The sequence below is a fragment of the Heterocephalus glaber genome, unplaced genomic scaffold, assembly GCF_053883595.1.
Source record: "Heterocephalus glaber isolate CG9 unplaced genomic scaffold, H.glaber_assembly_v1.0 deba00000122, whole genome shotgun sequence".
In the NCBI taxonomy this organism is placed as follows: domain Eukaryota; kingdom Metazoa; phylum Chordata; class Mammalia; order Rodentia; family Bathyergidae; genus Heterocephalus; species Heterocephalus glaber.
In genome coordinates this window covers 85,565,832-85,589,433 of record NW_028258138.1, presented here as the reverse complement: position 1 = coordinate 85,589,433, position 23,602 = coordinate 85,565,832, and the positions used below count along the sequence as shown (strand labels likewise).

Here is a 23,602-nt window from a genome sequence, read left to right as displayed (position 1 = left end):
CATCTCCCTCTTTCCTTTTTGATTTTTTTTTTTTTCGGTACCAGGGATCATACTCAGGTCCTCGCGCTTGCACAGCAGGCGGCGAAACCACTGAGCTAAATCCCCCGCCCCCTCTTTCCTTTATCAATCTTTTATTTTGCCCTTTATTCCATTTGTGCTTTGGGTTTCTCATATGAGAGAAATGATGCAGTATTTATGCTGTGTGTTCAATTTACTGAACAAATTTTACAGTAACATCCAAGAGCGGGTCTGTAGCCCTGAGGATGGGCCATTTCCATCCTGTGAGCAGCAGACTCTGAAGTTTTACTGCTGCATCTGTGCATCCTCGCATCCACAGCCTCTCCTAAATGCCCCGGATTAAGCACACATATCAGGAATCCGATTACAGAGAACTACAAAGCTCGGCATTTGGTTAGAATTGGAGGAGAAAATGGTACTAAATATGTTGTTCACCCCACCTGAGTGTCTCCTATCAGTAAGATTCTGCTAAATACTGTGCAGGCATAAGAAAGCATGAGAAATACAGGATTACAAAACAAACAAGACCCTGTAATGAGGTTTACTGGCCAGTGAAAAGCAACACATGAACACATGTGGGTAAAAAGGAGAGCAGTACAGATTTGTGTCACAGCAAAGCACACACCAGAGCTGCTAGAACGCAAGGAAGAGGGTATGTTCTTGGGAGTGTTATTCTTGGGATCTCCATGGGCTGCTGGTCATGTTTGACTGGGTCCTTACCACATGAGAGGACAAACAATAAGCCAGGGCGGCAAGGGGTGAGTGCAAGGACCAGGACTGAGCAGAAGCTTTAGGGGAAAAAAGAGTGAGTTCAGAAACACTCAGACTGAATTCAAAGAAAACTCCGTCTTACAATTAGAAAATCAAGCTACTGTAAAGAACAATTAAAAGATGAACAGGGATTCAGTGTAGGGACTTTATCTGCTATGCTCAGCGATAAAATTTTCTTTGCAGGGAAAGGCATGACTTAGACCACTGAAGACTACCTGGGTTCATTTATCCTGGGGAAATTTTTCTGGACATTCTTTACATCTTCCCTGGACATCATTTTTAAATTGAACTTCAGCTGAATTAGTCTTTGGGAAACATATGCTGCAGCTGTGAATTTCACCTGGACTCGCTGGGTGGCCACATCAATAGTTCAGGGTGGAGGAAAACAAGCTTTTAGTGGAAATGAAAGGAATATGACAGATAAAAGAGAAGTAGTGAAGGGAAAAACTCAACAGGCTTTGGCAACAAGAAAGCGGAAAGTCCCGTATGTTAGGGAAAGAGGAAATGTGAGGTCTGGGCGAGCTAAGTTTCACCCTTCGGGGCCTCAGAGCGCCAGAGGAGAGACACAGCTTTCGTGAGACTAAAAGGAGCAGCAAGCTCCTGTGAAGGCCGCCATGCAGTGGCAGCAAGCCAGCTAAGAAAGGAACGGGAGCTGACAATCATACTCCGTGGCCAGATCGCTGCATTTTCCCCAGGCATGATGTGCAGAGATTCCGGGATCTCACTGCTTCCGCTTCCTGGGATCCAATGCACTGAGCTGCTGTAAGCTCGCTGCAGGACCTGCAAGCGCCGGCAGGCCACTTGGTAGCTCTTACCTGTCGATCTGATGGGACACATCTCAGGGGCGACAGTGACCGCAGGAGACCAGCACCTGCCGGTGTCACAGCAGCACTGCATTTTGGTGATGGACTGCGGTAGCTGGTTGGAGCAGCGGCCATTTGCCAGAGCCGTGTAACAGTACCCGGGGCGAACATCTGAGGGCAGAGAAACACGTGCCAGTCTGCTGAGACCAAGCCTGCGGCAGCAACGCTCCCAACCCCAGCACCTCCCAGCACAATGGGCTGTGGCAGAATGCAGTCACATCTCTGTCTTCCGGAAGGGAAGATGCCAGGCTGGGCCTCACACCTGTGCCCCTGTGCACACCTGCCCAAAGCTGTACATTCCGTACCCAAGGTGGGAATGAATGATTAAGACCGTACGTGCGGTAGGAAAAAAGAGACCCAGAAACTCATCAGCAGTGACAGCTAATTACTTACAAAGATCCGTCTATACAGAAGGGAGTCTGGGTTGTCCTGGGTTTCAAACTACTTCATTCGAGCTGCCTTAGGCAAACATTTATGTAAATCTATTTTAAAACAACACTAAGTCTATGCCATAATCCATATTTCTAAAGGATCTTTCTTATTTTGGGGGTTGAAACTGTGAGTCACACTTGTGGCGTTTCTTGAAGGAATGAGCTACTTTACAATCAGATATAATGCTTATTAATCAAGATTGTCTTTTGTCCTTGGGCCTTAACAGATTTTTTCAAGGCTCCAAGTATTTACATGTTCAAAATATAAACAACTCTAAATTGTCGGTCCTATGGGACACAACAGATCTGGAAGATGGGTTTTGGTTTGTTTGGGTTTGGGTTTTGGTTTCTGTGGAAAAGTATCTTAGCAAAGCAACATGGTAAGATACATTTCTATGTGTCACTTTTACTGGGTTATGTCTCATCTGTTATGGCAACATCTGATGCTGTTCAAAACGAGCACACGATGTCGGAAAACCATTTGACATCTTACTGTGAAACAGAGGGGCCAGGTAGCAGTACAAGCATCTTTATCTACCTGAAAGACTTCGAGGTGACACCTCCATTCAAATAAAATACATCTCTGTACAGTCTATATAAAATATAGTTTGGATATCTTAAATATGCTGGCCGTGTAAAAGAACATAAGCAGTAAGTAAATCGTTTCATAAAGTGAAGAATGTGTTTAGAGTAAAAAAAAATCCATCCCCATGTTTCCTCCAAGTCTGAATATTAAACATCAAATCTGCTCACAGAGGGTCATTCCTATAATTACCATTTACCTCATTCTGAAGAACACCAAGTCTTCAAATTTTGAAAGTTTTAATGAACAGATAAAATAAAATAAAATGAAAGTAATCTAGAAAAACTTAAATTATATAGCATCAAGTGAAGAAGGCTAGAACAAACCTATGCAAACCATAAAAGAAAATCACAAGTCAGCTTTACAGATACAAGGTTATTTCAGAAAGTACTAAAAACCACTAGCAAATACCAATGCACTCTCCAGAGTTTTTTTGTGGTTCTAGTTCCTAAGCCTCTGGCCAGATTAACAGTCCCAGCAAAAAGTCAGAACAAGCTTAATTCCAGTCTGACCCGGGACAAATTCCTGGAGAAAGGGCGCAGACAAGTACGCTCTCTGAAGTCCCAACCCTCATGAAGACGGGGAGAAGCAGAAGTTCCTATTTCCTAATTTGCAATGCCTTAAAGCCACTAATACCTTACATACTCATCTAGTAAATATTTTGGGCATGGAAACCAAAGGCTCTTAAGAGTGAGAAGAGATACTCAAAACTGGCTTATATCCCAGCTTCAAATGAATTTGGTGGTTAAAACCCAGTGTAAACACTTGACCAAATTATGCGATCTGTACATATAATTTTCAGCGTGGGCTATCCTTCAGAGCAAAAATGGGACCACAGCTGCCAATGGTAAACGCTTAATGGAATAATGTCTATCATCTTGCAAATTAAGTACGATACTGTGTTACTGCCCATCTGGCTGGCTAATATGTTAAATCAGTGGGTCACAGGCACTTGATCAAAATCATGAATATTGGAGCTGAAAAAAATTACAAGTTACATTTGGGTTACTGGCAGTTCCTGACCTACAAATGGCACCTGCCCATACAATAATCATTTTGCATTTCTTTCCTTTTTCTTTTTTTTGGGGCGGTGGGGGTGGTGGAGGAGAAACTTTGTTTTAAAAATACATATTTACACAACTTTTAATTTTAAAGAAAAACCTATAAGCTAAGAAGGAAAGAGAAAACTGAAGGCTGCAACCATCTGGAGGAACTGAACCCCGAGGCACACCAGCCGGAAGCACCCTGTTTCCTCCAGCAGCAGAACTATAACCGGAAGAAGGCCTCTTCTGGGGCTGGATTACTGTACGGAGGTAAAGGGTAGTTCTAGGATAATGTGAAGAGCCACAGGAGCCAGGGACAGAGATTGTCAGGGTCTGGAGGACATAAGGAGAAGCAGGAGGACTCACAGAATTTTGTCCACCTTCAATCTATCCTGGCGAAGACACCTGGCAGGAAAGGAACAGGAAAGACAGGAATATTTCCTGTCTTCTGAATCACGTGGCCTTTACTCACAGGACCCAGAAATCACATTAGACCAAAACAAATCCTGATGTTTTCAGGCCATCCTAGACTTCTCCTAGCCAATCATTAACACTGCTGGATCCAAGCAGGACCCAGGCATTGTGAGAGCCACCGTGGGACAGAATATCCCATGGCACTTCAAGTTGAGGAGATACAGCACACTATCATTACAAAAGGAAAACCCTAAATTATGTACAATCAAGTACCAAAGGGAAATTCCAGAAAATACATGATACTGCAAGAGCTTAGAGGGCAAATGGAGCACTGGACTGTGAAAGTCTGAGAGAGTCAGAATGTGGGAGCAGAACATAAGGGTGGGAATTTCATGGTTATAAGAAATGTATAAAGAAGGTATCACATGCCACTGTCTACATACAGGGATTTCTATTAGTTTTCTATTCCAAGCAATCAACTTACAAGCAACCTTGGTATTACAGTGTAGATAAAAATGTTCCCCCAAAAGGTTACATCTTCAGAGGTGGGGATTTCAGAAGGTGATCAGATCATAAGGGTTTTAACTTCATCAGTGGGTTAATCCGTTGCGGTCATGATTTGATGGTATTATTGGAAAGTGATGGAAACTTAGGAGGTGGGGTCCAACTGAAGGGAGTGGATCATGGGGCCTCACCTTGGGGACCATATTTGGACCCCATTGCCTTCCTCTCAGGCTCACTTCCTGCTATCTCTGCCTTTTATCAACCATACTTTGCATAGTGAGCTGCTTTGGTCTACAGTACACACCTTGCCATGCTGCTCGCTCGCTTTACATAGCCCAGAAGCCACAGAGCCAGCTACTCATGGACTAAACCCTCTGAAGCCATGAGCCCAAATCTATCTTTCCTCCCTTAAGTTGATTTTTTTGCATATTTGGTAACGATGAGGAAAAGTTAACACATCTGGATTCATTTATGAGTTGGGAACCATTTGTATTTTCGGGGGTTGTCTGTGGTTGGACAGAAATATGAAGGTTAGGGAAGTTCCTTGGATCATTATGTATAGCAAGCTGATCACTGCTGCTACAATAAGCTTCCAAGGAGGAGAGAGTGCTTGTCTAGGGATGGGGCAAGAAAGCTAACGGCACCTGGTGTTCACAGAAGTCTGGGACTACAGACTCAGACCACCTATGAAGGAATCCCAGCACCCTCTCTAATCTCCTGCTTAAACCACTGGCCCAAATTATTTACCTAGCCTCTCTGAATCTCAGCTTCTTTCCATCTACAAAGTGGTTTTGAACATTAAATCACTTAATTTACATATCTCACATCTAAGAGATGAGCCATGAATCTTAGTTCCTCTCCTCCTTCCTTTGTAAAAGGTCAACATGTATACCTATTGGGTTTTGTTTGATTCATTGTCTTTTACCATGCTGGGGATTGAACCCAGGGTCTTTGCACTGAACTACATCCCTAGCCTTTTTAATTTTTAATTTTTTAGATTTCAAGATAGGGTCTTACTCAGGGTCGGGGATTTAGCTCAGTGGTTTCACCACCTGCTGCATAAGCGCAAGGACCCGAGTTCGATTCCCAGCACCAAAAAAAAAAAAAAAAGATAGGGTCTCACTCAGTTGCTGAGCTGTCCAGGCTGGACTCAAACTTGCATCCCTCCTGCCTCAACCGCCCAGAGAGCTGGGATTACAGGTGTGCACCACAAGGCCAGACCAGTATGGACACATTCAATAAAAAGTAGTTTTTAAATGTAAACTTTTTGATATGTAAGTGTATTTTAATCCTTTTAACCCAGTTTGGAGGCTGTATTTGAGGCTCAGAAGCAATATCTACAGTCGGGAAGAGAAAAGCTCCTGCTTTATCCTTTGCTGATCCTATCCACAGGAGATCTCGTGCTAATGGGGGCAGTTTGGGGAGAAAAAGGACTGCTCTATGTGAACTGCACTTGTGATTCTTCCTCTCTAGTTCCAGTGTCTAGGACAGATCCGGGGATGTCAGGCCACCCGGACACCACTGTTTTTCTAAGGAAATTCTAGATATACCTCCCCACTAGTTTCAATTCTTCAAATGTCAACTCCAAGAGACAGCATACGTGACTAAGTAAAAAGGAATTCAGAACTTCGCCCACACTTCTGTTTTGGTTTGAAATCTCTGGTGAGCTGAGTGTCTTTGAAAATATGGACCAGAAACAAACATCAAAACAACAGCATTTCTCTTTCCCTAAGACTCTGTGCCACAGGCTTCCTAGCTTTACCCAAACAACAAATTACTCAATTTTGATGTTCAACAAATGCTTACCGAGTGCCTGGCACATGAACAAAAGTGTGCTGGGCAGCAGCAGGGAGAGGAGGGCATTGTCCTCCTCACAGAGAGCTCACTGCCTGGGCAGGAGGATAATACAAGCAAGACACATCGCTTGCTTCCCGTCATGAGAAGCGCATGCTTGGGTAAGGGAGAACTTTCTAAGTCGCCTGGGCTGGGACGCCTTACAGGTATGGAAAGGGGGCTGTAGTCGGGAAGAAGGATGCTCACAGGGCTGTGACACGTGTGACTGAGGCATGAAGGAACTCAAAGGATGGGCCACTCGGGCGAGAAGGCCCAACTGTGCTGCTAGGTCACTGACTTGACAGTGAGCCCCTGTGCAATCAGGCTATGGCTTCTGGAACTGGAATTTCATTCTACAATACTAGACTTTGAAGGAAGTCTTAGCGACTGTGAAATCCAGCAGCTCTCAAATCTATTTCATTGGTAACTTATGTGGCGCCTACGACCAGATGAGAGCAGAATGACCATGCCTGGTGTGTATGTGGGTGTAGGCACAGCAGCTTTCCCTGTCACTGCCCCAGCCCTGTCTCTGGCTTTAGCAGCCCTTGAAATATCCACTGGACGAAGAATGAAAATCACCAGTTTCCAAGTCCCAGTGGAAAACTACCAAGGGTTTTTGAGCAAGAGTGTTATTTAATCAAAGCATTACTTTAGGAAGATAAGTCTGACAAGATGGATTGTAGAGAAGCCAGGAAGGAGGGACACCAATTAAAAGGTTAAGGTGAAATTTCAGACCTAAATTAACACAGACCCCTGGGAATGAATGGAGGCAGGGGTCACAGGGGGTGAGGTCAGGGATGGCTTCAAGGTTGGCACTGTTGGCTTAGACTCCACATACCTCGAAGGCCTCCTGATCATGCCTCTTTTATGGGAAGCAACAAGTTCCAAAACAAGACCTTGAGATGCTTCTGTTCTTTAAGAGGCTGCTCCACTGTTCAGTACATTTTCATAAATGTACATTTTTACCTTGAGGGAGAGAGATGCGCCCCCTTAACAAACTTATGTCAAAAGATGTTCGCTGTGGAACTGACATAGAAACCACGACACTGTCTGAAATTAAACCTACCTATGCATCGGGTTCCATCAGGAGAGGTGTAAAACCCAGGCGGACATTTGCAAAAGTAACTGCTGACAGTGTTCGTACATTCACCCCCGTCGCAGATTCCAGGAAAGGTGCTGCATTCATCAATATCTGGAACATAAAGAACAGTCTCGGTATTTGTAGAACACCAGATGAAACTGTTCCTAGGTGCAGAATCAGAAGGAGCACATACAGTCGCGTCCCCGGAAACTGCCATCTTTACCAAATAAAAGCTGCAAGAAGAACAGCTCATTCAAGAGGGGTGCTTCTCGCAGCCCAGACTTATCCAGGGGTTTGCCAAATTCAAGAGATCACAGCAAAATCAACTCACCCATCTCTGGAATTTAAAAGTGTGTACAGCTGTTTCACCAAATACCTATAGTGTGCTAATATTCCCAACGTCATTTTTTTTTGGCTGTGTTTTTTCCCTGTTCGTTCCCTGTTTTCCTCTGAGTTAAACTTGCCTAGTTCTTTTGTATGCTATGTCTTTCCCGTATTTCTTTTCAACCTGACTTTCCACAAAGCAGGTACAGAAATCCTTCAGAGATGTCCTCCTGCCCTTAGCGCTGGCCAAGAGTTAGTTAACTGGAGCAGAAGGGTGGGAGGGGGTGGCTTGGTTTTCAGGGTCCCCGGCCCCAAGCCCCTGTGATAGTTTCTGTGGTCTGCTCAAAGCACGCTGGGTGAATGCACTGCAGCGCACTCTGGTTCTCTGCTCAGCTCTTCCTCCCTGGGAAGACTGGCTCCGCCAGCTGTGGAGAGGCTTGGGTAGTCTGGCTCTGGCTCTCAGACTCTTCTGGGACTGCCTGAGCCACAGAATGCTGCCTTGCCTGGGTCACATCCTCCCCAGCGATGCCACACCTGATGGCAAATCCTGGGAGAGGGACAGAGGCCTGGTGCTCTGACCCAGGAGGACAACTCTGAAGGCCATTCCCATTCTCACTTCCCCCTGGGGCAGCCCCACCATAGCTCAGCTTCTCATCTGCACACTCCTGCTTTTCCCCCTATTCTTCCTCCAGTCCCATAACATCTAATAAACATCCTGAATGCCACGGAGGCCAAAGTTGGGGTCAGTCCTCCAACCCTGAGGCTACCAGTCTCCAAGGAAGCAATAAACATCCCTCAGGACAAATCTGACTGTTTCCTCTAAGGGGAGCTTTGCAATAGTCAGACCCACCCATGGACAAATGTCAGTAAGTGGCACCAGGTAGGGGAGAGAAGAAATCAAGAATGTCTTGCTTTGGCTAGAAGTGAACTCAGAGCCTGGGAGATAGATCCACATTCCCTGCTCCCTAGGACAAACAAGTAGGGCCACCCACACCCATCCAGGGAGAGGAGGGATTTGCCCCAGACCCCTGGGAGTACACAATGCCCAGGTGACACTGCCAAAACTCAGAGAGACCTAGAACCTCGAAGCAAGCATCGAGGGCATCTTCTCCAGGCTGCGGGCTGCTCTTCATTAGGAAAACAAAACTGGGTTCTAAGTGGATCCGATTCAAGCCTGCTCTGACTCACAAGGCAACAAGGACACTGTCTAGCCTTCTGAAAAGCAAAATCGCCATTCTCCTCTGCTATGCTAGATGATAAAACAAACAGTATTTCACTGCTTATATTGGAGTCAATGCTAACATAAACAGCACGGTCACTGTGATGCTGGGTAATGGTAAAGGTGCTTACTGTATTCCAACAGATAAAAATTTCACTGGCACAAAGCAGTCAGGCAAAGAAACTTCCAAGGGCAGAGCTTAAGGCTCAAGAACGGGCACAATAGCTCAAAGGCACTTTGTAAGGCAGCTCTTAAAAATAGGTCCTCTTGTTGTATTTCCCAAGCCATGCTTACACCTAACTCATGAAGCAAATGTATGCAAGAGCCTACAGCATTTAAAACCTCATTTAAGGACAGAGGAAGATACAATCAAAAGGCCAAAGTATTAAGAAGAATGTACTCTGCTCAAAGTATTCCTAAACATTAATGTCTGAGTCACATAACAACTACCAGAAACATGTGAGGGGCAGTGTCTATTAGAAAGTATTTTTTCAACCTCTTACTATAAATGACTGCTACCATCCTTATTAATGCCACTTAAGATGTATGACTATCCAAATAGGTTAAGTGACCGCATATCTATCAGAGAAAGTTACTGAATTAAGACAGATTCATATCTTTCACATGCCAGCTGGAGTAGACTTGAACCCTTTACTGAAGATTACCATAAGGACAGGAATAATGAGGACAGTTCTCCTGGGTGCTGAGTGGCAGGTGCTGTCTCAAGGCCAATGTCTTTTCACCTCATCCCCACAGCGTGACCGTGGGGCCTGATTTCCACATGCCTGGGCGCAGGCATCTCTCCCTCATTATGCGGAAGCCGTCAGAAAGCTGACATGAGCAGAACATGAAATAAGCGCAGAGCCCCACTGTCTGTAAGGTCGTCGGCTGGTGGGAGTTACTCCCCCAGAGGCCAACAGACCAGATGCACATCTTCACTTCCAGTCACATCAGGGGAACTGGGACAAATCATTATACCCAAAGGGGCCTAAACACCTGCGAGTCCCCGAGTCCCCTCAGGTGACTCACCCTCTTCCTTCTGGTGCCTAGCCTCTGACCTAAGGACGACCATGCTTCTCACCCCGTTGCTTCCAATGATGGAACCAGGAGCCGTGACCTCAGAAGTCCCTGAGAGCAACGGGCCAGCAAAAAGGATGTGAGTTGGAGCGGCACTCTGGAATGCGTTCTCCCTGAAGCATTATTTCTCCAAGCTCTGATCACTCTGTTTATCTCCTGTTAACAGAATTTCAGGGACTCCAGGCGATGGGGAACTTGAGAATGGTGACATGCACAGTTTCTGTAAGTCGGTCTGTATGTAATGCTGGTGACAAGAGAACTCGAGCTGGGGTGGCCTGGTGGGCAGGGGCTTAGCTGGACAACAGACTCCCTGGCTCTGGGCAGCTCTCCTTATCCCCTGAGGTGGCAGGAGGGGACAGGAGAGCCGCCAGGAAGTAGCCAGGCAGGACCCTTGGTGGCTCTCACTGGGACCCTGAGAAGAAACACAGGCAGTAGGTTCCCTCCCTCCCTGCTGCCCTGCCCTGCCCTTCCCTCCCCCTCCCCCTACCCCCTCCTCTTCCTCCTCCTCCTCCGTCTCTCTGTTCTGACATTCTTCCCACCCTAGACCTTAGAAACGCCAGTAAGGGCAAGTGGAGTCTGGATAGCGGGCCAGGCTATCTCCACGTGTCATGCTCTTCAACCTCCTCATCTGGGAGCTGAAGCAACTCAGCGACGGTAACTAACGTGTCTAAGATCACGGAGAGGACTGCAGACCACCAAGACCGGACCAGGTCGACCTCATCCTCGGGCTCTTTTGCCTGTCCTGTAGATTTTGTTCGACTCGTTGTTTCAGGAGCAGTTATCTCAGGCTGTAAGAATCACGACCGGCAGCCAGCTGCAGAGAAGGAAGCCTCGCCCTTGGCAATGGGCTCAGCAGTCCCCAGAGCTCTCCCTGGCGTCCCACAGGATAAGAGCTCCTCAGAGCAAGGAGCCATCAGATAAATATGCCATTATTTTGGAAAGGAGAAATCCTGAGGTTTTTGGCTCACGTATGAGGGAGGCCATGGATTTAAGAGCCACATGTTTTAAAAAGCCTTATGCATCATGCAGTGCTATTCTAATTGCTAAAGGCTGGCTTGACAATCTAAATCCCAAAATATTAGTGGTTAATTAGGAAGCCAAGAGACTCCTTCCAGAAATAAAACTTAATCCCTTAATTATGATTTTTATTTCTTAATTTCCTCCCACAGTAACCTATGCAAATATGAACCTGGTTTCCAAAAGGAAAAGGCTCGTGTGTTCTTTCAGTATATACACTCCACAGCCATCAGGAAAATCAGCAAAGAGGCAGGCATGAGCCCTACTTCCCCTTTTCCTAAATCACAGCTATAAATCCCAAATGTATGAAAATGTTTCTTCCTACATGTACGAAAACTTTATGATTATTATATAATCACTTTAGCTTGTTCATTTATATTTAAACTGTACCTACACTGTGGTTATTTGCTCACATATAAACCTTGGTGAAAACATTGTATTTAAGTTTTGGGAAGAGGAGCATACTGTCAAAAGGAAGTGAGGCCTCTCCAGAAGGAAGATCTCAGGAAAAGCAATTTGGTTTTTTGACTTTGTTTTTGTTTTTTTCCTTAAGTTCTTTTATTGGTACATTTTAGGTATACAATACATTTATATTTATCATTGGGTGCTTGTACCTGTACATGATGTATCTTGGTTCTTATTTTCTCCCCATTCCCTGTCTTCCCTTCACCCCCCTCCACCCTTCCCTATTTGCATAGATTTCATTTCCATTTTTTCCTTTTCTCATAATTTTTCATTTCCCTTCTTTCCTTTCCCCTTCCCCTCCCAACGCCCCTACCCCTTTGGACCTTTTCTTCCTATTTCAAATTATCAATTATTCATTTTAATCATGTTAATCCTTATTTATAATTTCAGTTTCTCACACCAGAGAAACTATTTGGTATTTACACATGTGTGTCCTATTTATTTCACTTAAGATTATGGCCTCGATGTGCATCCACTTAGCTATAAATGTCTCTAGTTTCTCGTTCTTTATGGCTGAGTAGTACTCCATTTTATACAAAAAAACACATTTACTTTATCCAGTCTCCAGCTGATGGGCATTTGGGCTGCTTCCAAGTTTTAGCTATTACAAACTGTGCTGCTATGAACATGGGTGCACATATATCACTGTGGTATGATTCTTTTAATTCTTTGGGGAAGATCCCCAGCAGGGGAATAGCTGGGTCAAATGGGATCTCTAGTCCTAGTTCTTTGAGGTATCTCCATACTGATTTCCACAGTGGCTGCACCAGCCTGCACTCCCACCAGCAGTGGAGCAGGGTTCCTTTCTCCCCACATCCCCACCAGCATTTGTTATTGGATGACTTCTTGACAGCAGCCATTCTTTCTGGGGTGAGGTGGAATCTGAGTGTTGTTTTCATCTGCATCTCTCAAATGACCAGTAACATTTTTCATATGTTTATTTGCTGTTTTTACTTCTTCGTCTGAGAAATGTCTGTTCATTTCAGATGCCCATTTTTGGATTGGGTCTTTACATTTGGGAGGTCTGATTTTTTTCAGTTCTTTATATATTCTAGATAGTAGCCCTTTGTCTGAGTTACAGCTGCTAAAAATTTTTTCCCACATTGTAGGTTGTCTCTTAGCTCTGTTGGTGGTTTCTCTTGCAGTGCAGAAGCTTTTTAATAAGGTGAGATCCCAGTTGTTGATTCTTTGTGCTAGTTCCCGTGCTACTGAGGTTTTCTTCATAAAGTCTGGGAAAAGCAATTTGAATGGAGCCTTCTTGCACCTAAGGAGTGTGGGTGAGCCCTTGTGAATCTACTAAGACAGAGCAGATTGAACCAGAACTTTTAATGATTACTATAAAAAGTACCTGATTTCTTCTTTTCTGAGTCAAAAGGGAGATCTGACTAAAAAAGCACACAAAGTAATGGCAACGGCACCAGAACAAGTGCTATAGTGTGGGTCTCGAATGCCCCCGCCCCATGGCTGTGTGTGGGCAGCTTCGTCACCAGCCTGCTGTGCTGCTGGGAGGGAGGGTGAAGCAAGCTATGCAAAGGTAGGTCATGGGGGCATGCCCTTGAAGGTGAGACTGAAGCCCCAGCATCTCTCTCCTCCCCCATTCACTTTCTGGCTGCCATGAGGGAACAGAGCTCCTCTGCTAGTTGCTCATACCATGAGATGTGGCCTCATCACAAGCACAGAGGCAAGTGACCATGAACTAAAAACTCTGCAAGTGTGAGCCAAAATAAACCTTTCTTCTTTTCAAGCTGATCACTGCAGGTATTTTGTCACAGTAACTAACTAACACACAGGGCACAGAGCCCCACCGTTATGCCTGACCACCCTGCTCAGGGGCGTACAGAATCTCATAACTGGAAGAGAACAAGGGAGCTGAAGGAGGGCCCTGCCTTGCCAAGAAGTCTCAGAGGACTTTCTGAAGATCTTCCTGCTGAGCAAGATGGGCCAACAGTGTTCAGATCAGCCGTGAGGGCAGAGTCCATCGAAGACTAACAGGATATTCTCATCTAAGATAAATTTTGCATAGAAAAATTTAAAAAGAAGGAGAAAAATTATCTAACGTAATAATAGATGGCAGAGGGGGAAAAAAGTCTAGCAAAAATATTCTGCTTTTATCTTGCTACTGATTCTAATATGTAGCTGGGGAAAAAATGTTTCGTGTGTATTGAAAGGATTAAGCAATTCCCTGGATGAAACTTTCTGATCCACTGGATAAACTACCATCATAATAGGTTTCTCAGCATTAATAAAAGGGCTTGAACCTCTCTTTCAGTCTGAGCATTCGCTGTGTGCGTGCCGCCTGTCCATATCCACAGACCACGCTTGACTGTTAACTGAGCGAAAAGCAAGAGACAGAAGACGTATGCCATAACATTTTAGAGTTCCAAATATTAGAAAATACCATCATTAAAGTAGAGTCAAAGCCTTCATGTAGGAAAACAGGACAATTCAATAATAAACGCCAGACTGTGAGTCAAAAGAGGCCAATGTTAGCACTCTCTGGATGCTCTTCAAGATGCAGTGTTCCTTATTCAGAGTCAAAGGGTAGGATCAGGTGAGTTTTTCTGTCCCTTTCAGTATGAACACTGCTTCCAACTCTGATGTACAACACGCCTTCTACAATACATTCACCTACAGAGAGTTGATTTTGTCCTTCTTTGAAAGCTTAAACATTTCTAAGAAGCCCTATTTCAGAAAGGCTTGACATAGTTTTCATAGCTCTCTCAAATAACTATGCAAAACAGTCAAGCGTGCAATAGCAATTTATAAGTGGTATGATGATGAATAATCTAAACATAACTCCAACTCTAAAAATAATTCTATCAGAGTTAGATTATTTCATTTAGGGTGAGTAAATATTAAATGTCTGACATGTCACATTATGAACTGCACCTTAAATTTAAAGGTGTCTTTTGCTGGTACGATACACAGGGCAAACAAGAAAGGGGCTACGGAAGCAAGTCCAGACAAATAACTCCAAATGGATTAGTCCTCATTGCTAGCGTCAAGGAGGAAAGATACAAAGCACTTGTTTTCAATAAGCGAATTAAAAATTACCAAGATGTTATACGTATACCAAGTGATTCCCCAAGATAAATGTATTGTGTATCGCAAAGATACAACAATTTAAAAATGAAGGAAAACATTCTCTGTTATGAGCTTGGTAAAAGATGTGGCTTTGAGAATATTTTTCCATTACTACCAGACCTAAGTGGATGTAAGTGACACGAACTCTGTGAAAGAAGAGAGCTCAGTGCCACCCACTCATTTTCTGGGCGCATCTTTCTCACAAAGCGATTATTATTGCACTTGGAAACCAGGCCTCTTTCTGCAAGGAACAGTAGTGGCAAAAATGAACACATCTTCAGATACACATTTTTTTAGAAGTCCAAGCTATCAACTAAAATAAATATAAATATAAATATATTAGAAATATATAAATATATAAGATATATATTTATATAAATATATAAAATAAATATAAAAATTTGCCCCAAGTTACATTTCTGTTTGACTAACATTAGAAAGGTTTCCATTTGGTAGGCGTATGTCACACCCTAGAAATGTAAATCCTAAGCTTGTACTAGGAGCATAAACATAAGAGTTAATTGGTCTTCCTGCTCCCCAAAAAATCAAACATACATTTTATCTAGAAAAACATCAGGAGACACATCATGCTGAATGATATCTAATGATCAAGTTTAAATCCATGTCTGTAGAACTATGCAAAAACATGTGTCTCGAACATTTTAAACCAAATGTTGGTTCAAAAATATTTCATGCTTTAACATTTAATGTGATTCAGATGGACCTCTTATTTTGAGTCTATAAAAGTGGAAAAGGCTGCAGGGCTTTTCTGGTTCAGCGACACAGAGGCGTATTACTCCTGGTAGGAATATTATATTTACACTTCTACAGGGAGGACAAAGACAGGAGGGTTTAGGAATAATTTGCAAACAAGCTTGTTGCAGATGCTGAGTTGTGTCTGCCTCCCCACACCCCTCGGCAGCAAAGCATGAGATTTCTTACCTTCGCATTTTTGTGACACTTCATTAAACTTGTGTCCAGCAGGGCATTTGCACTCAAAAGACCCAACAGTATTAATGCAATTTCCTCCCTGACAGAGCCCGGGGATGGCCTGGCATTCATCCACATCTGTCAGATTTTAAAAGAGAGACAGAAAGACTCATATGAAATTCATTGCAGAAGAAAATGTGATAGTTTATCCACAATTATATTAGCATATTTATACCAATGTGTGCACCCAGGAGTTGGATTAGAATGAGAGAAACTGTCTCATAATTACAGTATGTAAAATAAATCACATTATGAAGATAGTTTGGTCAATATTGTTCTATACAAAGTATTCTTTATTTCCCAACTTCCATCTTCCCTCATGTAGGGGAGACTCTTTCCTACTAACTTGTCGGCTTTATTACAGATGCAGCAAAGTATAACAATGTAATGATAGAAAGGCTAGTATTCACTGTCTCATTAAAATACCCAGATTGGCAGCAGGAATCAATTATTCAAAAACTGCTTAAAGATTAAAATGCAATACATGTTTACAATGAAGTTATCTTGCAAAGTTGCACTAAATGACTGCATTAAAACACAATTGACCTAAGGTCCCTCTACAAGATAGCTGATGTTTCTGCACAAATGAAGTGGACATCTCCCTCTACCCACACCTTCTACCGAGTTGTCTTGTGTGGTAGAAATTAAACAACTTAGCGAATCAGGGCCAGCAGTCCAGTAGCCCCAGTGAACATGTGTCCAACTGCAGGCTGACCTTCTGGCAGGGCAGTGGCTCAAGAAACTGTTCTAGAAGTTGGATTGTGGCCTTCCCAGCTCAAAATGCAAGTCTATGCTAAGTCCTAGACAGCTCGGAATGCACCTCTGGGTGCTGGAGAGGCGGCTCCTCTGCCTGGAATGTCCCTCCACCCGTCCATCTCTCCCATCCTTTCATCTCTGCTCCAAAGCCTCATCAGCCCATGCAACAGCAACATCCAGGCCCCGACCCTCACCGCCAGCTCACTCGATTGCATCTGTTTTGTTTTGTTTCATAAATTGTCTTCAATACAGGCTTCCAGAGAGCTCTGTCCACTTCATACAATGCTCCTATCCCCAACACCTGACAACTAACCTGTGGCCCTATGAGTAACCCCAATATTAACCTTCCCAGAGCAGAATTACATAGCCCAAGCTCACTACATTCAGTTATGAAGACTATGAAAGTGCATTTATGTGCCCTCCACCTCTTCACTGCTAACACAGAAAGGACTGATCTAATAACGCCCCCAGTGAAGCACCTGAATACTTCTTCCTCTACATGAATAATCTTGTAAAAATCTGGAACTCAAGCGTCCTCTTTAGTGCCCCTCTTTACTGAGGAAGCAAGAAAGGGGCTGTGTCTGTAGGCTTCTGACCCCCGTCCCTGGAGACAGCTGGCATGAAGCGAAAGGGTTAGACAAGGAAGAACTGTTATTTTGGAATAAAAGTGTCACCTCCCGTCTTATATGCAATGCCCTGACCCAGAAACAAATGGTCATATGAAATATAACTGGATTAGGTTTCATAGGCAATTTCAATTTTGTCTTAGACCAGAGTTTTCCATGGTCCTCATACAAGATGTTGGATATGTTTATTAAAATGTTATTTGAAATAGAGATTTTACATCTAGGCAAAGCTAGACAGTCTCTCTTGGCCAATAGGAGATCAACACGAGGGCAGCCACTGGCTGGCTGTGTGTCCAAGGCTGAAGACAGAACAAGCTCCTTTATGAACCCATCCCCTGTCCCCACATCTGACCCAAGGGCTGGACACCCCAGCAAAAAGCAAGAGTCCTCCACATGGCTGGAAGAATCTCTCCAGAAATCAAAAAGTAAAAAAATGACAACAACAACAACAAAATGAAGAACTGCATTCTCTGAGTGGCAGTATAACTGCTATTTTGATTCCACTGGCTTTCACCAAATTTCTCAGTTTTTAAAAAAACACTTTTTTTCCTTAGATGTTGACTAGTAGCCAAGCAGGAATGGGAAGCAAATTCGGGAAAAATCCAGATCGTAAGACATGAACAGCAAACAGTTCTTCCCCCTCCCCAGTTCTCCCCCTGCCCCCTGCTTCTGCTAGCACCCAACCTTCCCACAGGGGCTCAGGGACAGGACCTGGCCCTGTCACCACACTCATGGGTATCAGCTGACATCAGAACACCAAGACCAAGACGGGGTCAAATCTCACTGGGACTTCATCAGAATAAGAAAAATAAGCAGGCACCAACGGAGGCACCTCCTCCTTGTTCTATAAAACCCTATGATCAATCCCTTTATCATCTCAGGGTTCCCAAGTGACTTCCTGTTGCTCTTGACCTTCACAAGGATATGTTCAAGGGCATGCAAAGGTGGCTGGGTGTCGGGCCAGGAGCAACACCACCAGCAGTGGAATCTACTGGAGCGCAGTTCACTGGAGACCTGCAGAACTGTGTGACTGAGCTGGAGTCGATTTCTTGTGCATCAACTGTAGAATCAGCAGATAGAACCGACCCAAGGTATTAGCCATTTGCCCCAACAAGGCAGGTCCTGACTATTTTGAAAATACTGCAAGTGGCTATAAAAAGCAGTGGCGAGGTCTAAAGGGAGCAGCTGGCCCGGGAGTTTTCATCCCATCAGTTTAGCTCAGAGCGGCCCCTGCTCACTTCCTCCTGCTTCCTGCCAGACATCCAGACAATAAAAGAATTTGTACAGCTGGAGGAATGGGAGCAAAAGCCAAAAACAGAGGAAGGGCTTCTAGGGGAGGCAGAAGCAGCAGCGAGGAGGAGACATCTGGGGATATTTAAAACTGTGAAACCGAACCTAATTTATTTCTGACTTGTTAAAAAAAATTCCACAACGTAGCACGTGTAACGCGGAGAGGAACTGTTCTTCAGGTCAGTTCAGTACAGCCCATGAGACAGAGGAACCCCATGGTTCCGAGTGAGAAAATAAATGCATCCTACTTTGCTCCCAAATCTTGCTTTGTGTGTTTTCAGGGCATTGCCTCAGTGAGCGGTGTTGGGGCCCACAGAACCCCAGCAGCCTGCAGTCAGAAGGATGCGGAAACGCTTCTGGGGTCAGGGGGAGCTCTCGCAAGGACACCCCAGGAGACTCCAGCCGCTCTCTCTTCAGCCACGCTGAGGCCTGGGCCGGTGTCAGGCAGCAGCGACGTTGTGGCGCTGCGTGGGACCCTGCCTGGCTCTCCTGCCCCGGCGCAGCGGAGAGCCCGCTTACCTTGACACGCTCCGGTGCGGATGTTGGGGATGAAGCCGCGGCGGCAGGGGTGGGGCTGGGCCGGACACATCTCGCAGGGGTGGCCCCAAGCCCGGCCCACGGTGGCACAGCACAGGGTCTTCGTGCAGACGATCCCGCTGAGCTGGCCTTGGCACATCTGGTTGCTGACCACTGTAAAGCACGGCCCGGTCCTGTAATCTGAAAATGAAGAAGAGTCCGTCAAAGTCCTCGAAAGCAGGAACCTCCGCACGGAGGAGCGGCCGGCGCGTCCCGAGTGGCCCCAGGGACCTGGATTTCTGGAGAGAACAAAGCACCTCTGACTCCGGCCGAGGCCCCGGGAAGACCTTCTGCTGTCAACCCGATTTTCCTTGCCTGAAAATGGAGATGAAACATCGCTTTCCATCCTCTTTGAAGATGCCATTGGGACGATCAGACAAGCTAGCAACAAACTCCACACCAGGGCACTGCAGTGCAACTGTAACAAGGGAAGTTACACGCGTCACTCAGGACATGCGCTGGTGCATACACTGAACCCAGCCCCATAAATTCTCCGGGGAAATAAAATCAGTGTGCTAAAGAGACACTAGCGTTCGCATGCCTGGGTTGGCTGTAGTACTATTCACAACAGTATCCCTGTGTATACTGCAGCACGATTCACAGTAGCTAAGAACCAGAAACAACCGACATGTCCATCAACTCATAATGCATAAATAGGCTGGTGGATTTAGCTCAGTGGTGCCGCTGCCTACCTCGCAAGCACAAGGTCCTAAGTTCGATCCTCGGTACCAAAAAATAATGCATAAATAGAAAATATGGTACATACAGGCTGTGGAATACTATTCAGCCATAGAAAGGATGAAATCCTAGCATTTGTAACAGCACGAAGGAAACTAGAGATCATTACGTTGAGTGAAAAAAGCCAGAAACCAGAAGACAACGGTCAGTGCTCTCACTTATGTGAAATATAAAAAGTTGATCTCGTAGACACTGAAAGTAAATCACGGTTACCAGAAGCCAGGCAGAGCAGAGGAAGAAGGTTAATCAATTAGTACTAAACTATAGTTACACAGTGGCAAGTTCTGGTGTGCGACTGTAACACAGGTTAACTACAGATAACATCACAAACTATACATTGTAGAAGCACCAAGAAAGTGCATCGAAAGTATTCACCAAAAGAAGTGATAACTGTTTCAACAAATGTGTTTAACCCAATTTAAATACTACACAATGCACACGTATATGAAAACATCCCATTACCTTATTAATATGTACAATTTTTTGTATGTTTCTGCACAAGTTAAAAAAATAAATTAAGTGATAAAAGGAAGAGGCTTTCTTGTCTTCACAGAGCTTACAACCTATTGTTTTTTAGGTTAGAGAAAGCAAAGAATTTCAAGACTTGCAATGAGGCAAGCTATGGTATCTTGTCCCTGGGTGTTTCTTGAACAAAAGACACAGCAGTCTGTTTCTTTTGGATTGAGCCCATTTTATTTCAAATACAAAAACAACCAAGTGAAAAAACATTCTGAAAAATGTACTCATACAAAACACAACAGGTATTTAATGTAAAGAATCAGGATCCTGCATCAAGAAGATCACACACCCTGACCAAGTCAGATTTATCCCAGGGATGCAAGGATGGTTCAACATTTGTAAATCAATAAATGTAATACACGAACTTAACAGAGTCAAGGACAAAAACCATATGATCATCTCAATAGATGGAGAAAAGGCATTCGACAAAATCCAACACCCATTCATGATAAAAACGCTACAGAAAATTGGAATAGAAGGTCTTTATCTCAATCTGATTAAGGCTATCTATGAAAAACCAACAGCCAACATCATACTAAATGGTCAAAAACTGAAAACTTTCATGCTAAAATCAGGAACAAGACAAGGATGCCCACTATCACCACTCCTGTTCAATATAGTTCTGGAAATATTAGCCACAGCAATTAGAAAAGAGAAAGAAATAAAAGGAATAAAGATAGGAAAGGAAGAAGTTAAACTGTCATTATTTGCTGATGATATGATACTTTACACAGAAGACCCAAAAAACTCGGTCAAAAGTCTTCTAGACCTAATTGACAGATTCAGTAGAGTAGCTGGATACAAGGTCAACACTCAAAAACAATAGCCTTCTTATACACAAATAGCAGACTCACTGAGAGAGAAATTAGGGAAACAATTCCTTTTACAATAGCATCCAAAAAATTAAATATCTAGGAATCAATCTAACAAAGGAAGCAAAAGACCTCTACACTGAAAACTACAGCACTCTAAAAAAGGAGATCAAGGAGGATATAAGAAAATGGAAAGACATCCCTTGTTCCTGGGTAGGAAGAACCAATATAGTGAAAATGGCCATACTTCCAAAACTACTATATAGATTTAATGCAATGCTGATTGAAATTCCAACAATATACTTCACAGAACGAGAGAAAACAATTAAAAAATTCATTTGGAACCAGAAGAGAGCTAGAATAGCAAAAGCAATTCTAGGCAACAGAGACATGGCTGGGGGTATCACAATCCTCAAATTGAAACTATCCTACAAAGCTACTATGATAAAAACAGCATGGTACTGGCAAAGAAACAGACCTGAGGATCAGTGGAATAGATTAGAAGATGCAGAAACAATTCCAGACATACTCAGCCACCTCATCTTTGATAAAGGAGCCAACCATCCTCATTGGAGGAAAGATAGCCTATTTAATAAATGGTGTTGGAAAAACTGGATTTCAACCTGCCAAAGATTGAAACTAGGCCCATACCTATCACCATGCACTAAACTAAGATCAAAGTGGATTAAAGATCTAAATATTAACACAGAAACAATAAATTTGCTGGAAGATAAGTTAGATAGAACTCTTGAAGATGCTGGCATAGGAAAAGAACTTATGAACAAAACCTCAGTATCACGGGAACTAGCATAAAGAATCAACAACTTGGGGCTGGGGATTTAGTCAGTGGTTCCAGAGCCTGCTTTGCAAGCACAAGGACCTGAGTTCAATCCCTGATACCAACAACAAAAAAAAAAGAATCAACAACTGGGATCTCATCTTATTAAAAAGCTTCTGCACTGCAAAACAAACCACCAACAGAGCTAAGAGACAACCTACAATGTGGGAAAAAATTTTTAGCAGCTGTACCTTAGACAAAGGACTACTATCTAGAATATATAAAGAATTGAAAAAATCAGACCCCCCAAATTCAAAAACCCAATTCAAAAATGGGCATCTGAAATGAACAGACATTTCTCAAATGAAGAAGTAAAAGCAGCAAATAAACATATGAAAAAATGTTCAACATCATTGGTCATTCAAGAGATGCAGATGAAAACAACACTGAGATTCCACCTCACCCCACAAAGAATGGCTGCTATCAAGAAGTCATCCAATAACAAATGCTGGTGGAGGTGTGGGGAGAAAGGAACCCTGCTCCATTGTTGGTGGGAGTACAGACTGGTGCAACCACTGTGGAAATCAGTATGGAGATACCTCAAAAAACTAGGACTAGAGATCCCATTTAACCCAGCTATTCCTCTGCTGAGTATCTTCCCAAAAGAATTAAAAGAATCATACCACAGTGATATATGTGCACCCATGTTTATAGCGGCACAGTTTGTAATAGCTAAAACTTGGAAATGGCCCAAGTGCCCATCAACTGGAGACTGGATAAAGAAGATGTGGTTTTTCTATAAAATGGAGTGCTGCTCAGCCATAAAGAATGAGAAACTAAAAACATTTATAGGTAAATGGATGCACATTGAGTCCATACTCTTAAGTGAAATAAACTGGACACACGTGTGTAAATACCGAATAGTTTCTCTAGTGTGAAAAACTAAAGGGTAAATAAGAATTTAAATGATTAAAATGAATAACTGATAATTTGAAATAGGAAGAAAAGGTCCAAAGGTGTAGGGGAGGTGGGAAGGGAAGGGGAAAGGAAAGAAAGGAAAGGAAAACTTATGAGAAAAGAAAAAAAATGGAAATGAAATCTATGTAAATAGGGAAGGGGGGAGGGGGTGAAGGGCACACAGGTAATGGGGAAAAAATAAGAACCAAGATACATCATGTACAGGTACAAGCACCCAATGATAAATGTAAATGTATTATTTACCTAAAATATACCAATAAAGGAATTAAGAAAAAAAAAATCAGGACCCTGGAGGAAAGGGAGCATCTTAAAGCAAACGAGAAACTAATGCCACAGGAGACTTGCCAAGCATAGATCTACTTTGCTTTTTTCTTGGCTGCAGGGACAAAGTCAATCTAGCTTTAGCGGCCAATAAACAAGAAAGACTAAGGTGTAGTAGTAAGCACAGGGGACTGAAGCCAGCTGGCGAGAAAGCAGGTCTGCAGTACCCCTTTCTGCCCCACGGTGCCCGGGCAGAGAGGGAGCCTGGGAGGAGGCTGCCATAGGGCCGAGGGTATAGGTAGGCGGGTGCCCTTCCAAGGATGAACTGAGTGGCAGCGTCCTGCCTTTGGGGTGGCCTGGACCAGAGTGAAGCGGCACTCTCCTGTGCCACGTATAAAATATGCAATTAATGTATACAAGTAACAACACTTCCTTTTCTATATTTTAACTTATTAAATTATGACATAACACAAGCCCAAGTTTCATAATTAAATAAGAAAACTTACATGTCTGCCCGGTAACAACAGATGCCTGTCTTCGCAGGCATACAC

The 23,602-nt window shown here is 43.7% G+C and overlaps 1 protein-coding gene across 1 annotated transcript in view; it reads right to left on the bottom strand.

The window, feature by feature from the left end:
- The window catches only part of Fbn1 (fibrillin 1), a 232,064-nt gene that overhangs the window by 105,979 nt on the left and 102,483 nt on the right, over nt 1–23,602 (bottom strand). The window contains exons 7-10 of the mRNA XM_021261460.2: nt 18,909–19,106; nt 15,670–15,795; nt 7,527–7,652; nt 1,605–1,763 (exon numbers count right to left, since the gene is read on the bottom strand). Of these exons, the coding sequence (XP_021117119.1) occupies nt 1,605–1,763; nt 7,527–7,652; nt 15,670–15,795; nt 18,909–19,106 (609 nt within the window). The remainder of the gene's footprint in view (nt 1–1,604; nt 1,764–7,526; nt 7,653–15,669; nt 15,796–18,908; nt 19,107–23,602) is intronic.